Raw genomic sequence first — 19,641 nt, 5'->3', positions numbered from 1 at the left:
AGTTAAAAGATAAAGGCTGTCTTCTTCCACAAATTACCACTGGGCATAAATGTGGTCTGTGAGCACAAAGGCAGAGCTCGAGAGTCTCCTTGGGGCTTTAGTGAATCTCTCATCAATGTCAACAAGAATCATGAAGAGAAAGCATTAAAAAGAACAGTCCTTGTCCTGGAACTAAACAATTGGTTATCCATTTGTTACTTTATTGTCATCCCATGGGGAAAAAAGATGCAGTTTTGGGACACTCCTACTTTAGCCCAGCATCTTCTCTGCTGTACTCAAGTTCCATGCTCCTTGGATCTTAATCTCACTCCTTTCTTCATTGTTTCTTCCTTTCAAAATGGCATGCAACAATGTATGCCAAGCCTCATACTGCTTGTCAACAGCAAGTTCTAGGGTCACCCCTCACTGAAGACCAAGACTGAAGCTCTTACCTTCTGCAACAGCTGGCTCTGGTCACATCTTGTACAGGCAACTGCACACTACCAGCATAGAATCATAGGATGGTTTGGGTTGGAAAGGACCTTTAAAGGCCATTCAGCCCAACTCCCCCTGCCATAGGCAGGGACACTTACTAGACCAGATTGCTCAGAGCTCCATCTTTGAATGTTTTGTAAAAAACTTTCCTTGTGTTTTTTATTAACTTGTACTTTGGAGAATATGCACTTTCATCCATAAGCACATTAAAGGACACCAGGTACATGATATTCCAAATACCTAACAGAAATAAAACTGATCCAATAATACACCCATAACAAAAATGGTGCTGCAGTAGTTAAGACATGGGAATGGAAGGCAAGTGTCCCAGGGTCTAATCCCACAGCCATCTTACCGACAACTGTATTATCAGGTCTTATTTGTTTGGTTATTAAGCCAAAGTACATTCTTTCATATCAAATCTCTAGCAGCAGCCCACAGGAACTCATGAGTATCATGTACAGTTATTAAAAATGCTAGCACACAAATTCCAGTTAAGCAGACAATCAGGGTACAGTTCAGAGTGCAGAAAAGGCTTAAAAATCTTGTTTGTTAATTAGCCCAGAACAGCTTCTACAGAACACAATGAAGAGCAGTAAGAAACTGGGACAAGCCCAGAACTGCAGTGTGTGCCAGCCTAGCCCACGCTTAAATCAGTAGAAATAAGGAAGATCCTGGGGTTTAGTTATGTACTGGACCATGCTGAAAAACTATTAACTAAAGGAAAGCACAATTAATCTTTTCTGAAATCCCAGGTATGGCATATTCTTGGTAGTTGTCCTGATATTTATGCTGGTAATTACCACAATCTTGGTCAATGTCACCATATACTTTTAGGACAGAAGCAACTTTGTTACAGTTAAATATAAATACATATATACATATGAAAGCATATCATATATAGTGATTAGAAGATTAGTCCTGTATGATCCCCATCTTCCCAGTCTCAGCAAACTAAACTCACAGCAGACTTGAGCTGCCTCATCTGCACTTTACCCCTGCACTACACACAATTCCCTCATACACCAAGAGGCTAGAGCTCAGAACACCAGGACTGACTCTCCACACAATTTACAATTACATCAGGTTAAGGGAACACATCTGATTAAATGCCTAGTACATTATGATGAATTTTTTCCCAGACCTCATTGTGGTGTAAGTGAATTTACATATTGAAACCCTATTTCCCCACAGCATGCAAAATTTCCATTACTGTCCTTTTCACAGACACTTTGTGATGTAACCACACAGCACTTTTCATAAAGAGTATAAGCAAGCTACCATGTCCTGGAGGAACAGCAGATATGTTTTAATAAAAATCACAGTGACTTTTTTTTGGTGGCCATTACAAAATGCAGATAGGGGTTCTTTTTGGAAGAGAAAGGGCTGAACAGACCTTTTTGCAGCCCCTCCTTGGTCAATATCTCTGTGCTATAGCCAATCAACCCAGCAAGCAAATGGACTGCAACAGGAAAACAAAAGCAAAAAAAAAAAAGGTGCAAGCTTTGCAACTTAGCATGAAGAAATATGGTCATCAGAACAAGTGTGAGTGATGGAAGAGAGTGGGAAGAAGGACTGATCTCTAGTTAATTGAGACATTTAAGTGTAGAAACTCCTATACTTAGGCACCCCCAGTGTCTTTTTTAAGAGAGACTAAAGCAGGCAACACACAAGGGCAAGTTCTCAGGTACCTTGGGATACCTTATCACAGTCATGAAGTCTGGAATTACTGTAGGGAAGACCACATCTATAGATGCCATGTTTGGAAGACATTCAAGGACTCAGTGTTACATTCACTGTTTGATATTCATACAGCTGGGAGAAATGCAACAATAATGCAATAAGGGCCAGGGGAAAAGTCTTTGCAGAACTGTAACAAGATGAACTGGAAGCAAATCAATACACACAGGTTAGGATACAGAAGCTGTGATGACCTACATTAGCAGTAGGCGTAAGCCATCTTAAATCATGGCCACCCAAACAACTCTCAGAGCCCATGGCATGTCAAGTGGATGACGATATCCATTTGTGTTATTTACTTCCTGAATAGGAAAGATCAGGAACAGAAAGCAATTCAATTTCTCATTTTAACAAGGTATCTCAGAGCAAATCACCAAGGGTGAATAAAGGGCATTAGCCTTCATTAGTAGATCAAGAAATTATGGTAGCAAAGGGTTATGTGATTTGTTCAGCATTGCACAAGAAGACAGCAGCAGAGCTAAAGAACAGTCAGCATCCTGCCATCCAAACCATAACAGCAGGTGATAAGTCCACAGCATCTAGTGCCTTCAGCAAAATGTATAATCAACACTATTCACAAATTACATTAATATAGGCATGCAGTTGTTCTTCCTATGGGTGCCTGTGCTGGAACATCTATCTAAAAAGCAAATATCAAAGAGAATGATCTATTCATTTTATGATTTGAGAGTCTGCCCTTTAGCCTTCCTTCTGCAAAAACAACTTTCACCCATCAGCTCATCTGATGCAACAGTGCTCTGAAGGGAAGAGTATTCACTCACCAGAAGCACTGCACACACACTTGTACTACATTTAAATAACACTGAATTAAAATGAAAATGTCACATTTCTGTTGGTCTACATGTTAACCCACATCCCATTATGGTCCTGCAGGAACACACAACACACTGAGTGTTCCTGCTTATGACACCAAAGAGTCTTCTGAGCCTGTTTTCCTCCACCAGGCTTAAAAAAGGCGAAGTAACTGCTCAGTTATGAGTTAGAAGTTTCTACCAATTTATATGAATTTGGCCTATTTTCAGCAAGGACTATATAACATGTCATTAGGAAGAAAATGCTGGCAAGCAGCAAAAACCAAATTTGCCAATGTTAAATCCACAACACCAACCACAAACACACCAAATTCATTCCTAACGAGCCTTTCAGTGATGATGCTTCACCAAACAATGTGCCAGCAAAATCTATGTCCTGAATTAAAGGCTCTGTTGATTTCAGTTGTCTTTAGATGAGAATTGTAATTCACCAGGAACATTCTGCCATGGAAAGAGATGCAGTGGCTTCTGACATGGGCTTCATCAACTCATTTGGTGAAGCCCACATTAAGCCAGTCCTTATGGGGTCATAATTAACTGCTGCAATTCAAACCACAACAGGGATTCTCCAGCAGTTTTAAAAATTGTCAGTCTCTCTAAAATTTGTCAAGGAAACACTGAGTTTTCTCCATGTCCATAGCTGTGGTAGCAGCCTCCCAGCCCCTCAGTCTTGCAGTAGTCTCCTTGCAAGATGTCCAGTCACAAGGCAGAGAAAACAGCATGTAAACAGAAACTGTTTTTTTCCCCCAGGTAACTGCACAAGGAAAATTATTCTCTTTCCTTGTACTGCCATGTCATCAAATCTTCTCCTTCACTTTCCCATTTAAAAAGGCTGTTAAAAGAACTCCTCCTCAGAGCTGATATCTTGCAAATCTCTATTCCTTGCTGCAAAGATCATCCAAGTAACCAAGTAACTTTAAACAAAATTGCTTATAGTTCATCCACTGAAAGATTGAGAATCCTTTTGTTTTCACAAAGGAAGATGATGAACTCATCAGAACTGAAAATCTCTGTTGTTGCAGAAGGACTGTAAGGAGAAACACTGTCAAATCAAAATTATCTGTAAATGTTTCAGAGGTATGCTCTTCAAAGCTTCACTTACTGAAACAGCTGTTTAAAACATCATCTCTTTTTAATTTCCTACATTTAATCCCCCTATATAATTAATTCCTGAAAAAAAGCCTCTCATTTTCAGGAGCTTTCTAATTGCTCTCTTACTCACTTCATATAATCTCAGAATTAACATGTCTAACAGAAAAGACTAAAATTTAAAAAAAAAACCAAACCCTGCATTACTCAAAAGTATCCACTCAAAGGTAACAAGTTCAACAACATGAGTTCAATTTGCTTCCCCAAGCTTCTAGATACATTTCATTGCTTTGTGTTTTTTTAATTTCTTCTTTATGCTTTCCTATCCAAATAAACATTTATTTACACTTACTTATAGGAAACTGTGGTACAATTCTTCCAGTGATTCTCTCCTGCCTTTTTTCCCAAACACCTACTCTTCTGAATGGATGGTCTGTCCTTTTAAGAGAACTCTTGTGTCTAAACAAGAAAGGTCATAGTCTTATTAATATCTGTCTAAATGGAACACAACTGGGTCTTATAAAATCCTGATGATAGCTCAATGTTTATAACATCGCACAAAATAGAGTAAAATGCTGCTAGAATAATGACTCTGCAGACAGTCTGACGTTAGGACCTGTTTTTGCACATCTTTGTCCTCATGATCATCTTACAAGCAGAAGTACATCAGGACATTCATGTACATATGACGTACATTTGAAGTGGCATTGCAATTCACCTGTCCAGGTTATTAAGCAAGGAACACTGATTAAGCCCTATCTCTATTGCATAAACAGCTGTTTCCCAAGAGGCTTTCATGAGCATTTTCTGCATTTGTTTTGCATACAAGGTAGGGGCAGAACACAAAACAAATTGCAACTGGCTGAGAACAGGACAAATGGTGAGAACAAAGACAAGGGCATTTCTTTTTCTTAGACACTTATAATTTAGCAGTGTGACTGAATGCAATCACAGGATGAGAACCTTCTACAGCTTCTTTCTTGACCACAGTATTATGCCTGTAGCACTGGACATAATGCAAAGCAGAGAACTTTTTATTTTTATCAGCAGCACTGAGGGGGCAAAACAGAAGCAATCAGGTCTTCAGTATAACAGCAGTTTATTTATTCTTTTCCAAACTCTGCAATATATTGCATACCAAAAAAGGGGGATCAACACTCAGACTTTGTTTGAGAGATCTAAATTTTACTAAGATACACAAATTTTGAGCACAAGATGGCAGTTCACATACTGGAATTACCAGCAGCCATGACAGACTCTGTTTACTCTTCTGCTTATCTACCACACAGAAATATTAACAGCAGTTGTCCATGTTCTCTATTCTTGGATAATTTCATGTTGCCAAAATTCCCAAAGAGGGCACTGCTGGGACCTATATCACCACAAAATCCAAAATATAGGAAATAAACTGTTCACTCCCACAATACATTTTGTAACAAGCTCATAAACCTAAAAAGCAGATTTCACAAAACCAGACTAATCTATCTTGGCCTTTCCCCACAAGTCCACTAAGATTCCCCAGGAGCTTATGAATGCTCACAACATTCCAAGTCCCTGTGCTGAATTAGCAGAAACATCATACTCTGCAGTACTGAAATAATGAAACAAGACTCTTGTCACCACTCTGCCAATGGAGATTATCTATCACATGCAATAACCAGAATATTCTAGTTCTGCACATACTATGGGCAGGACACCCAACCATCCAGGCTAAGTAATTTTGCATATGCAGATACACAGCCATGTTTATTCTGCCCAAATGAACCACGTGAGACCTCTTAAAACATAATTTTCATATAAAGCTCATAAAAAATTATTCCCGCTAGCAAAAATAATCCCTGGACATTACTCCTTGAAACTTTGTATGATTTGTGTTTTTAAAAACATATGCTCAAGAAGGAGAAGGCAGAACAGTCTTAAGCATTATGAACTCCTAAATTCCATGCAAAAGGCAGAAGTTAGAAACTGGAACAAGTTGATTTTAAACTAGTTTTCCTTACCATTACTTTCATAACATTTTATTTCCCAATAGTGAACTACACCATTTTTGAGTCCAAGCAGCATCTCTTTCAGCACAAATACCCAAGTAACCATTGCTGACATACCTTTCCAGAATCAACCAATTCTGCTATTTCATCCAAACTTGGGCCACTTGGCATGAAAAATGCCCACCGATAATGGACGCCTTTAAGGAGATGCTGCAAGAAAGATCATAAATCTATTAAAATATCATGACAGCAAATTGAAATGGGAACTAAAATTAATGACAGAATCTCTGGAGAAGTAACTTAAGGAAATGATATGGAAATTACATGCTAGTGTCTGAAAAAATCTACACCTAAGCATGTGGATTAAATGTACAGATCAGGATGTTGTGTTACCACAATAGGATCAGGATGAATTTTGTGTCCAACTGCACAAGACAGCTAGTAGAGAAAAAACAATTACCTTGTCTCTGCAGCCAGAAACAACATTATTTGTTACATAAGAGAGAAATGGTGTTATGTGTTCATGTACACTCACAAAAGGAGTGTGAAATAAACCCAGCAGTGTGACATTTAGAACGTTCCACTTCAGTATCAGTGACTTCATTTTCCATCATAATATCTGCCAAAGTCATCACTGTTCAATGACAGATGGCAGCTCACATGAAAAGCATTTTGGGAGGATCTCACACACAAGTCAAGAGCATCTCCACTGAGTAAGTCATGACATGAATAAAAGCCATCATCTGCCAAAGAGAGATTTTTATATATGGAATAGAATCCTCTTCATCATGGAAACATGCACACTGAAAAATAATACTACGTTATTTCTTCCCCATCTTTTCATTTTGTCTTTGGGCTGTCTTGTGAAAGTACTGCTGCAGGACTTAAAATCCCATTCAGCCAAGCCTTCACAGGAATACCATAGCAACTTCTTGAAAAGCATTTGTTTGGAAAGCAAGCATAGAGAAGAAAGAGAAATGTTCTAAAGCCCTACTGATCTGGCCACTGGCAGAATGTTTTAAGATCCACTTATAAAAACTAGAAAAATCAGTATCACCATCCAGACACATGAACATGAAAGAGATGAAAGACTTCCTAGCCACCCTCGACCACACTTATTACTCTCTGGTGCTGGAACAGGATGAAGAGAATCAGTCATGGAACAATGTTTTTGAGAGAAAGCCTGACTGGCCTAAAGCAAGTAACAAAACTGCCCTCACTTCAGTAAGGCAGGGATTTGATGTGTTTACTATGAAACCCTGCCTGTCAGCAGGACTCACCAGGGAGACCATATGGAAAAGGCCACAATGGAAAGCACAATAAGGAATCAAACTTCAAAGCTCCCCAAATTACTACATACACCCAGCAGCACCACCCCAACACATTTCTTTTCAGTGCAAGAAAGAAAGAAAGAAAGAATAGTATACTTGAGGGCAAAGCAACAGCTGCCTCTCCATGAGCTCTGTGACTGACATCCAAGCCACAGAAGTAGTCACTAAAGTACTACAAAATATGAAAGTACGTAGGATTTTGTAAAATACCTTTAGAGTTTTGGAACCAACAGTGACTCCTGTTTGCAACATTCCATCAGCTACTCCAAGTTTGTCCATATTGATCAGGAAAGGTGTCACTAAAGTAACATATGTTGCTCCTGACCATTTCTTCAAGAGATCTAGTGCCCACTTCTCAGTGGATCCACCAACATTATCTAGGATAAAATCAAACCTGCAGACATATAAAGAACAGGTTTAAAACCTTGATATGGGAAAAATAACATCACTAATTAAGCTAGAAATCACCTATACTTTACCTTTTTTATGTCAATGCAATGCAATAAAATAATCAGCCTGCAACAGCAAGAAAGTCCTAAGACTTCAGCAAAGTCCCATCTTAGTGTACAATGGGATTTAAATTTACAGGTTATTGCCCATTCACCATGCAGTAGACACAGGCTATTTTAAAAGTACACTTAAACTCCAAAAAACAAACTTAGGTGCTACATTCTGTACATTCTGTACTTGCTTAAAGCCTTCTAGAGCTCTATCTCTTCAGCCCTCCCACAGAGGCTACTGGAACAGTCTTGAAGTGTAGCACTGAAGAATATGGTATGTACATGTAAAAACTAGTCTGGACTCATGCCCTCAACTAGGAACAGTTCTTGTACATGCTGTACTCACACAAAAGTCAGTTCCAGTGGCTAAAATTACATAAACAAATTATTCTACTAACACTTATTTCCTCACATCCTTCTGTGACCCAATTCTCAGCCTCACTTCTCCAAGTTGTTTTTTTAATCTCCTTATTCATTTAGGGGCCATTTTACCTCTCCTGACAGTTCTTTTCTACCTACTTAACATTGAACCTAACAATGCAAAGGATCTAAAACCTTCCTCCCATGGAATGGGTATACGCAGCCTCTGGCGAAAAGCCACAGTTTCAGTGTTCCTTCTCATTATCCCAGCACATGAGCCTGTAAAGGCTGAATAGGGCAACAGGAAGCTATGCACCTGTTCTGTTAAAAGCACAGCTCACTCTTGTTTTCCAGCAATCTCCAGATTGCAATAGATATGTATATACACCTATGTCTAATCTAAATAACCTACAAATACGAGGGAAAATACTTTATGCAAACAAAATAGAAAAGTCCTTATCTCTCTGGAATGACAGTTTTCCTGTCTTTCAAGGGTGTGATTTCATGTTTAGAGTTCAGTTAGTGTAACAGTTGCCAGCAAGAGAAGATCATGAAACTAATGCTCCTGGAAAAAGTAGCTGACTATGGGCTCTGAAGAGCCAGTACAGCTGACTGATCAGCCTAGTTGCATCATTAAACTGCACTCCAGTTTAATATGTCTTAGAAAGGGTCACTTGCTAGAATGGGTGTTTAGCATTTAAAGTGTTGAACTGCACAAAAGCAAATTTAGCAATGACTGCAAGTCCTGCCATACAGACAGTGTCACTGCCCTAACAACTGCCCTCAGGCCTGCTGACAATCACACTACAGTTAAAGGGCACACAGTTTCTTAGCACAGTTGTCAGTAAAATTCTCCCACAGATCCAGCAGCTTCTATTTCCCCTCCCAGAAAGTTAGCTCAATCTAGCTAAAAAGAGCAGTGTAAGTACCGTATTCAAATACAAGTCACAGTAGACTACGTTTAAACAGATGGAAAGATTGTAAAAGCAAAAAATACTTCTGTTCTGGAGAAAAATCCCAGACTAGTTTAAACACAGTTGCTGTGACAAGATAAATATGATTGTTTTTCAGAGGCAGCTGTATCCAATGTAACAGAAGAGAAATTTACTCCCAGTTGAATTGCACAGTGCAAGTCACTGCTTCTTCTACAAGATCCTCAGGATTTCAGAAACTTATTTCAACTTATTCAAGTATTGTATATTCTCCAAGATACTTGGATGGAAGCTTCAAAACTGTTTATATCACAGTCATTGAAGAGAAGCACATGGAAGTGAGCCTGTCTCCCAGTTACCTGCCTTAGTCTTACAATTAAACCTGTGCTGGGCATACTCACTTGCAAACTGCATTCAAAAAGGTGAATCTGCTTTACAAAATAATGCTATAGAAACAAGGGGGAAAATTTAGGGAGTTCTGATAGAGTCAAGCAATCAAAAGGCAGGTCTGACCACCAAGTCCTTCATCTCAGTATTAAGCAACACTAACACTCACAAGGGTAATGTTTTAAGCTGCTCTTCCAGATTCCCAGATTTATAATCAATCACATCATCTGCTCCAAGCTTTTTCACCAGTGTGCTGGCATCTTGAGAGCAAACTGCTGTAACGTGAGCATCCCAGGCCTTCATTAGCTGAAAACAAGTATAAAAAAAAAAGAAGTCCAAAGATTAAAATTTAGTGAAATATTGAGAACAACTTAAAAGGCAAAGTCTCATTATATTTATATAACAAATGAGCATCTTTAACGGGGAGTAGGGAGACTGCTCCAATACAGGATAATTTGTCACAAATCCCACAGACAAAATAAAGGCTAGAATTTATCAATATTTAAGGTGGTTGCAGGGAAGGAGGAGTTGGTGTGAAGGAAGGAGTGTGGGGGTTTTTTAATGGCACTGAAAGATACCAAGTCTCAAGACAAATAAGGCTCTCAGGCCATCTGAATCTGCCAGCTAAACATACACCAAGAGGTACTGTCCAAGTTGCTAATCTACCAAACTGTCACCAGACGTATCATTAAACATTATTAAATATGCCCTTTAAGTATTTCATGTTGCTGCAAATAGGTTAAGCACCAGTAACAAGAAAAAGAAGGAAGTCATCTCTCATTTATCACAGGGACAGTATCAGGTTATCTTCAAATCCAAAAGCTATAGCAAAGTAAATTACTTTTGCTAGTTATTTATCTCTTTTTGCATCCCATTTTTTTCATTCACAGTAACACTTTTAACCTTTATTCCAAGTTAAATAATGTAGTTTATCCAGGATTGATCAGTTACAAATTGTAACTAGTCAGTGACTGGTCAGCCTTTCATACTGAAAGTCACCTGCTTTATCATGGATCAGGCAAATAGCGTACCATGAAAAATTCTGCTGTAAACCTCTTTAAAACCACTGTGCTTATGGCCCAGTAACATGGAAAGCAGAGATGCAATCACCCAACTTCTGTATTTTTTTATAATCTTGAGAGAAAGATTTTTCAGCATGAGATGACATTAATTAGAATCAAAATTCCCAAATTAACTGAGAGCATGAAAGAGGATGTTCTACAACTAATGAAGCAACAAAAGAGCATGTTGATTTTCCGAAGTTTAGAGCTAATGGAACACACAGACAAAAGGGCAGCAGGGTAGACAGTGAGGGAAAGTAAATCTAAGCCTCTGTGCTTTACAGCCACTGCACAAAAGCCTGATGGCCTCTCAAATTGTTTGACCAGCTACAGCAGTAGTGGTAGGTGACATTCTCCACCAGTTTTCCTACTCATACACCAAGTTCTGTTCATATTTAGAGTGCAGAGCTGAATGCAAGATAATGAGAACAGGCTACATATTTCAACTTGCACCAGTCAGACTGTGAAATGTGCACCCAAATTGTGAAATGTGATGTCACACACAACTCCTTTCTTCGAAAGTTCCTGCTTCCTACTTTAAAATAATACAACAAAATAAATGGAAAGCAATAAATCTGAAAATGCTTTCACTTTTGGAAATATCAATCATCTCAATCAGGCAGACTGATCAGTAGCTTGCTATTTCTCTACTCCTTCTCTCAATTCCCTTCTGTTATTTTTTTTTGCATACAGAAATGCTTGAAGATTCACCCTGGGCATGCTGGATAATATTACCTGTACAGCAAATGTACCAACTCCTCCTGAAGCTCCTAATATTAATATTCTGTAAGAGAAAATTAAAATATATTTAATAGTTCTTCAAATAATCTCTGGAGTAACTAAGTGTTCTAATGTTTCTTATACATCTCTGATGCTGAATTATTTTTAGCAAAAGATTGTTTTTGTCATTCAATGTTATTCAAGAGTGGTTAACTGTTCAGATAGCCAGAAATGTGACTTAACATTGCTGATCATGTGTCCTATGCCAAAAGCATTATCTCAGCATAGCCAAACAGACTTCCTCATATATGCTTTCCACTAAATGCAGGCAGTGGAGCTGTCAGGTAGTAGCATTTCTATCACTCAAAAACCCTGTACCTGTCCTCACATTCCCAAACATATGTTTAGTTCAATTAAGAGTTCTTTCTATCTCCCAGACTCCACTGTCATATCTCCTAAAGAAAAAATACCCAAACAATTCACCAACATTTTACACAAATCGGTCTTATCTAAGAGAAAAAGTAGTTAATATCACATTATTTAAGGACAATGTGAACTGGAGAACATATGGAACATAATTTTCTCCATATTGCATAATGTTTATCTAAAAGACAAAAATACAATTAAGTACCCTCACTATTAACAAGTTTAATTTCTATTAAAGTGTCTTTTTCTTTAGAAAAAAAGCAGTACAATTTTTTTAGCTCCTTTCAGTACATCTGAACAAGACCCTGTAAGCGCCAGCTTGTGGAAACTGGCACAAGCAAGAAAATGAAAGAATATATAGCCAAATTATTAGCAATTGAGAGTTCATTTTAACTGATAACCCTAAATTTAAAAAAAATTAATTCAAATTTACTTGTGTGATGACCTTACTACTAGAAGCTTAATCACTGTTCAAAAATTTCATCCAAATATTTTATTAAATGACTAAACATCAGAAAGTGAATTAGTAAGAAAACCTTGCAGCTCAAGTTGCCAACAAGTGCTTTGACTTTGGATCCATGTGCTAATTCTAGGACAAAAAGAAGATCCAAGATGAAGTCCTGGCAGAGGACTGGGGAACATCATGTTTCTCAGAGCTTTGGTTTGCCAGAAAAATCTCAGAATCTTCAGAAGATGGTGAAAATCTCACAGTAAAAGATGTTGAAGGAAATTGCTTTTTACAGTATAAAACTGTACTATACAATCTGGAGTCTCAGTTTACAAAAGTTCTTTGAAGTAGCTTAAGAGACTTGGCTTTGGTCACACTATCCATTTTAAAATGCTCCTTTTGTAAGTGATTGGATACTGTTCCCTCCCATCTCACTGATCCAAGCTGCAAAATTCAGATTAAGAATATGAAACCACAATACCACAAAGCCTGCAGCTCTCAAATCTGCCAAAATGTACTTATCCTCAGAACTAGGCTTCTAACGACAGATGCCTGGAGCAACGTGCATATTTCAACTTTAGAATACTTGAAAAGGCTCTTGGATACTACACTCAAGATACCGGGTTAAACCCATCTTTATCCTTAAAAAGGACAGTCAAAATGAGATCCTTTCAAAACACCTTTTCAAACCACCTTAACGATTACACTCCTTAGTTAAAGGGTATTTTTTCTACTACATATCTGGGGGAAAGCTATCACCTTAAAATGTACAATTTGCTTAAAGGATTTAGGTAACGTTTTCAGTTTAGGAAGAAGCTTGGCTGGGACTTTTTTTCATTTTCCCCTTCAATAAAAGCTCTCAAGATTCCTTCAGGTAGAAGTACTTTCCAGATTTGGTGTGTTCCTATGTTACATGGGCTATTTTCTACCACACCTTCCAATTATTAAAGCTCTCTTACACCTTGTGACTTCAAGAAAGCGCTTCACTTCTGAGACAAACTACCTCTGCACAGGAGATCCATGTGGAGCAGCTCAACAGATCAGCATTTTTACAGCACTGACAACAGCAAGACACACAAGTAAGAGGGGGAGTGTTTGAAGGTGTAGGACCTGTTAGGACAGTACTGAATGACAGATGGTGGCAAGTGCCAAAGTAGGAATAGTTTTGTTTGCACTGCCCCAGGAAAACACAGCCAGAAGAAAACACAACATAGAAAGTACATTTTCACTGCAAGAGTGAGCTCAGGAGCAAACTAATATACAAGTATGTGCACCAGGCAACTAACTAACAAATCTTCTGACCTGGACAGAGACCCAAGAGAAACAATTCTTCCAAAAGAACAAAAAGAACATTTGTACCCCAAGCTTTCCTCCCTTTGACAGAGACACAACATTCACCAAGCTCCCCATGGCGCTCCAGCAGTTCAAATGATCATAGGGAGCAGATCTCTCCAGATAAGCACACTATGAGATCTGAAAGTTTAGCCCATCTCCCTGGGCCCTGCTTGGAACTAGGTGTGGTCAGAAACAAGCATCAGAGAGGCAGGACCTGTTTCAGCTGTGTGTGCCCCTCACCAGAACACGCAGAGGGTGCGGAGTGGGATACAGGTCAAGGACTAATATTTTCTCCAGATTATAAACAATTAAAACAGTTCAGAGACTGAGTTACATGCAAGATAAAAAATGAATAAACACATCAATTTTATATAGTTACAAAATCAATGTTTTTATTGACTAAATAGATCAACTTTATTTAGATATAAAATTATATTTCATTTGATTATGCCAACATATTGTCCCCAAGAAATTTATTTCTGGATCAAGCAATGTTTACCCTATCAAGAAGTTCTACAACCTACACTCAATTTGTACTTCTCAACAGATAAAATTATGAAATAACACACAGACATTGAAAAAAAGAATTCTTGGAGTATTATGCCATTCAAATTTTTACTGTAACCACATAAACCAGGAGTGTATGTTTGGTAAGTTACATTAACAGAATCCAGCATCTCTGCCCAGCATACAAAGTCTAAGATATTGCCTCTGTATCTACATAAAGACTTTTACTTAATAGCTATGTAGCACTTGAGTAACTTCTCAAACTGTCAGGTTTGTTTTTCGTCATGCATTCTGTGAATACAGAAAGCAAGATATTTAACAGCTAGTGTTAAACAAGTATATCCCCTTTCTACTGAAACAGGTCAGTGGCACCTATGAGAAGCTCCAGGTATCCACAGAGACCTTCAGCATAACACAAGAGTAATTCTGAACACTTAAGATAGTAAGAACATTTAAGCTTCTACAAGAATACTGACATTAATTAGAGTGGTATAGAATAAAAACTATGGAAAAATGACTGGAATCGCAGGAGGGTTCACAAACAATGAGAGCACACTTCAGGAAACTTGTAAAAACATAACCTGTGAAAGTATGCACAGATGGAGCAGATAATCTGTCAGATCAAAGTACAACCAGACACTAGCAGTAAATATTTCTGGTTAGCCCACCCTAACACCTTAAAAGAGGCAAAGAGAATAAAATACACCAACAGAAACATCTGACTGCTTTTAAGATGTCTTAACATTGCACTAAAGCACCAGTGAAGTAACTCTCATCAAGGAATACAGCTGCTCTACCAAAATCAGATATTTTTGCACATACACCCTTCTACATAGCTGTTTACATACAATGACAGGAGACAAAAAGACTGACATAAAATCACCTCTGTAGGTAACTTCTTGCTAAATATACGATCTAAAGAAATTAGGAAAAAATAGATAAATTCTTGTATTTTTAAATTATTGCCTTAAGAGTTCATGGGATATAATTTTGCACAGCTCCTTCAATGCATTTTAAACATTTTCCTACAAGTAATATTTCAGGGGAAAAGGTTACCATCACATAAGTCATTCTGCTGGTTTTACAGCTCAAAATTTATAGAGAGGAAATATAATGTTTTTAAAGTACATTAAAATGGGCTTTTTGCTGACAGAGTAATTAAAATTTTATTTGGAACATGAAAGTAAATATTAAATGTAAAGACACGTTACAAATTCAGTTTAGATTTTACAATTAACAATTTAAACACTTACCTGAAGACTGGAAAGACAATTTAAATAAGGTTAGCCTATCAGTGTATCTTTAGGTTAATTATATTTACATGTGAAAGTTAAGACAATAAAAAGTATAAATACTGAAAAATAAAAAGTAAGGTGATCTTATCTAAAATTTTATTACTAGGTGGAAGTTAATTTCAATTATGCATCTTTGAAACGCCTTTAAATTTTGCAAATTCATTCATTGTTTATCTTTAGGAAAAACAATTACTCAGTATTTTCATGATGAAGTTCACTGTGGCACATGAATGACCACCCATTCGATTGTTTTCTAGAGACGTGGGTGAAGAATTTCAATAGATCTAGTGTCCTTTGCAACGTGCTGCATTACAAAGTATCAGTCAAGATAAGAAGAGGTCAGGCATCCAGACTCCTGCTGCCCAGTAATTATTTTATGACCTTAACCTGTGATGCAACATGGTAATTTTTTAACTACTATTTTTCACCTCCCATAGTTTTACTTTTGCCCTTATTTCTATTCTGAAGATCTTGCTATCTCTTTACTCAAACATCCAAGGGTCAAAATAACTGAAAATTTCAATTATCAGAAGAAAAATGGCATTTGCTCCAATCTTTCGCTGCATTTTTCCTCATCTGCCATTGTCAGATTAACAGACTGATAAACAAAGTCAATTTTTCTATTTCATTGGCTGCTCATCTTGCACGTTCCCCTTTTCTTATCTGCATTCCTGACCTCATCAAAGTTCTGGCCTGCAGGTCAAATAAGAGTCAGTCACCTGCTCATTTTTCTCTAAAAAGCTGGAAAACCAGTCTGTTCCAAACGGCCCACACATGTAGGAAATGAGTGAACCACACCTCTGTCCCTGAGAGGGCTTTTTATGAGTTGGCAGTATAATTGAGAGGATACTGTATTTGGCTGTCTAACAGGCAGAAAGGCAAACTCCCTATAAATTCCTGGAGATAATATCCTCAAATTATCTGTATAGCACATACATTAGATGTACATTGGATTATAATGGAATCATAGAATGGCCTGCGTTGGATGGGACCTCAAAGTTCATCTAGTTCTAAATGCCCTGCAGTGGACAGGGGCACCCTTCACTGGAGCAGGCTGCCCAGATGTCCACCCAACACGGCCTTAAATATTTCCACTTATGGATGTGTGGGCATCCACAACTTCTCTGGGCATTTCTTACCTCTATATAGGGACCTCATCTGAGCCTTCCTCTAAAGAAGCCTCTCTCAGCAGCTGTGTAGACAGAATCCATCATCCTCAGAGAGCTGATCTTTAGGAATGCCATGGTATAACAGTCTTTATCACTGCTGGATGTGTCTTAGAAGCAGCTCATCAATATAAAAATGAAGAACTTTAGTTTTAGTACCAGAACTGTTCACTTACCTTTTCCCACTACAATTACTTTGGTTCAGTCCTCCCACTTGTTTAAGTGCAGACCACGCAGTGAGACCAACATATGGTAAGGCAGCAGCTTCTGTGTGATTGAGACACTTTGGCTTAAAAGATACCTGAAATAAAATCATATCTAAGTCACACAGCAGCTCCTATGTGACACCAAAACATTTTAAAAAGCTTTACTCAATTGCAGATTGTGTATTGCACATTTTTAGCTATCTTCAAAACCAGCTGGAGTACAAATCAACCCAAGCACTAAGAAATAAAGTTACATCAGTATTGAAGAAGAAAAATGCCAGTCTTTACAACTTTGAGGTTTTGTTAGCCCCAGTTTTGAAAGTTTACCTCATTTCCGCTAGCTACCACAAACTCTGACAGAGTGCCTTGTTTCCATGGTGGAATTGCTGCCCATACCTAAAACCAAACAGAAAACAACTATCAGGTTTTGTAGCTTTGCACACAATTGTATGTACACAGAAGTTTCCTTCATTAAAGAAATATTTTTTTCTGATTCATAGAATGTCTTCACTGTTTATCAGAAATCACTTTATTTAGCTTATTTAGTTTATTAGCTTATTTTACACCAAAAAAAAAATCACAGAACTGACTAAAAGAAAGACTGGACAGCTACGTAAATAAATTGTACCATTACTTTGTGTATAAGATGCAATTTTTCAACCCCTCTTCAAACTACTCCCATGCCAGGAAAGCCCAGATTAGAGGGGTGAGGATGGTGCAATCAGGATTTGCTATGCTAAAACTGGTAAAATGTGAAAGCAACCAGTAATGGTGAAAGCAAACAGTATCAGTATTTATGTGGGCACCCATGAAGTGCTTCAAGTTACTCAGGACAAATAAAACCAAATCCCTTCTTGTTAGAATTCTACCTTCCATTAAAAACAAAGAGGCACTTTGAGTGTGCACTTATAAACAAACAAGTTCCACTCTTGCTACTGCTGAAATAGACCAAAAACTAAAACATAGAAGGGAAATTAACTTGCAGGAGTAAGTCTCTGAAAGACCATGTTTTTTCAGTGAGAAAATGAAGAGAATAAAGTATTCTAGGAATTTACTTCCAGATGGGCCTTATTAAGAGTGCAACAGCATTAAAAAAATAACTAAGAGGGGAATGAATGCTGAACATCTCATAGTATATTTTAACTATACATTTTGGGAAAAAAAGTAAAATAAGAGATTGGTGGTATCACCTCATCTCCAGGTTTGAAATAAGACACACCCAGTCCACATTCCATAACAACACCAGAGACATCTCGACCAAGTGTTATAGGAAATTCAGTCTCGCCGACTTTGAGTTTTAGGGGATCCCGCTTCATATTTAACGCGGTTGCACCATAACCACCTGCAAAACATGGAATCAACCACAACATACCACAATGAGTGTTCATTTATTAATTGTGCAATTCCAGTTAGAAAGCATTATCTATACATAACGTGCCTCATTTCTGTTATAACTGAAGCACACAAATAATTGCAATATTTTATATTTCCACAGATTTTAGAAATAAACAACTGTAAAAAATAATAAGGCATATCTCCGAAGATGAGTAACCTGGACTTCTATTCAGTAAACAACAGACAAATGCTGTGAAGTCTCAGAATTACCATCTAATAACAGTGCTCAGCCTAAAAATAGCCTGCATTTGGGCATGTATGCCCATTCAAGTATTTGGACAAGTCTGCCTAGACAGGAAATGTCCCATTACCAAACCCCCAACTATATTTGAAGATTTTTCAAAATTCATTTATTAAAGATCCAAAAACACAGATTACACCTCTGTCAGCAGGCTTCCAGCAGACATATTCGGTTGTTCTACTGAATCTGATTCGATATGCAAGCTTTTCTACACAGGAAATACAAGGTATTCAACTACCATAACTTGTGTTTCAAACCCAGAAACTGGGGAGGAAAATCTGATTGAATCTGTCAAATACAAAGAGCCAGGCAGTGAAAGGGACAGATTTCCTGGGCGGGATGACAGCACGTCCCCAGATGTCAGCTCAGGATGGGCATGGCAATGAACAACGCGGTTTGCCTTAGGCTGCACGTGCCGACTTGGCAGCACCTTGGACCTCCAGCCCCATTCGCCTGCAGGAGACGGGAAAATCCAGCATCTCTTAGGGGAATGCAGCTCCTTGGCCGGGCGTCTCTTAGCCAAGAGAGCAGCACCACAATCACTCAACTGAAAATTCACCCTCACAACACACACACACGCTCGTCAGTGGCTTTTTCGTTCTCCCCTAAGAAGTTCAGAAAAACCTTTTTGTATCGCTCTTCCGTGATAACCTGGAAGAAGTTTCCAAGAGGCGGCGGTTTTCCACAGGGCTCGGGGAAACAAACACGTGTGTTGAGGCAGCCCCGGGCCCTGCCGAGACAGGTGTCGGCGGGGCAGGACGGTGCTCGGCACACCCGGACCGCAGCCCCAGCACAGCCCCTGCCCTCCCGGCAGCCCGGCCGCCGCTGCTCGGGCTCGGCACTTACTTCTCATGCTGAGGTCGATGGGGTTCAGGCTCGCAGCGTGAACCTTAATGATGACCTCGTTCGGGAAGTGTATGATGGGGAACATCATGTCCCTGGTGAAGCGCAGCACCTCGTTGCTGCCGTACCGGTCTATGACCCAGCTGGGCATGGCGATCCGCGCCCGCGGAGAGACGCGGAGCCCGCGGGCCGGTGCCCGCCCGCTCGCCCAGCGCAGCGCCCGCCTGGCCGCCGCTCCCCACGACAGCATGGCCGGGGCAGCCGGGCCGGGTCGGGCCGCGGGATCGCGATCGGGATAAGGATCGGGATAAGGATCGCGCTCGGGCCGGGTCGCTCCCGGCACCTTAGCGCTCAGCTCCCGCAG

General features: G+C 39.0%; 1 protein-coding gene across 9 annotated transcripts in view; it reads right to left on the bottom strand.

Moving 5' to 3' along the window:
- RTN4IP1 (reticulon 4 interacting protein 1) overlaps positions 1-19,622 on the bottom strand; it is a 100,236-nt gene extending 80,614 nt beyond the window's left edge. For 3 of the 9 annotated variants that reach the window (XM_033055398.1, XM_033055397.1, XM_033055400.1), the window contains exons 1-8: positions 19,281-19,622; positions 17,989-18,140; positions 17,126-17,194; positions 16,769-16,893; positions 11,431-11,479; positions 9,804-9,940; positions 7,666-7,849; positions 6,242-6,334 (exon numbers count right to left, since the gene is read on the bottom strand). In XM_033055398.1, coding sequence (XP_032911289.1) covers positions 6,242-6,334; positions 7,666-7,849; positions 9,804-9,940; positions 11,431-11,479; positions 16,769-16,893; positions 17,126-17,194; positions 17,989-18,140; positions 19,281-19,527 — 1,056 coding nt within the window. In that variant the 5' untranslated portion in view covers positions 19,528-19,622. The other 6 variants (XM_033055401.1, XM_033055399.1, XM_033055403.1 and 3 more) reach the window with 6 other exon arrangements.
- Positions 19,623-19,641: the final 19 nt, after the last annotated feature.

The sequence above is a fragment of the Catharus ustulatus genome, chromosome 3, assembly GCF_009819885.2.
Source record: "Catharus ustulatus isolate bCatUst1 chromosome 3, bCatUst1.pri.v2, whole genome shotgun sequence".
Taxonomy (NCBI): Eukaryota; Metazoa; Chordata; class Aves; order Passeriformes; family Turdidae; genus Catharus; species Catharus ustulatus.
Note: the sequence above shows the minus strand (reverse complement) of the source record. Positions and strands in the feature narration are given on the sequence as shown.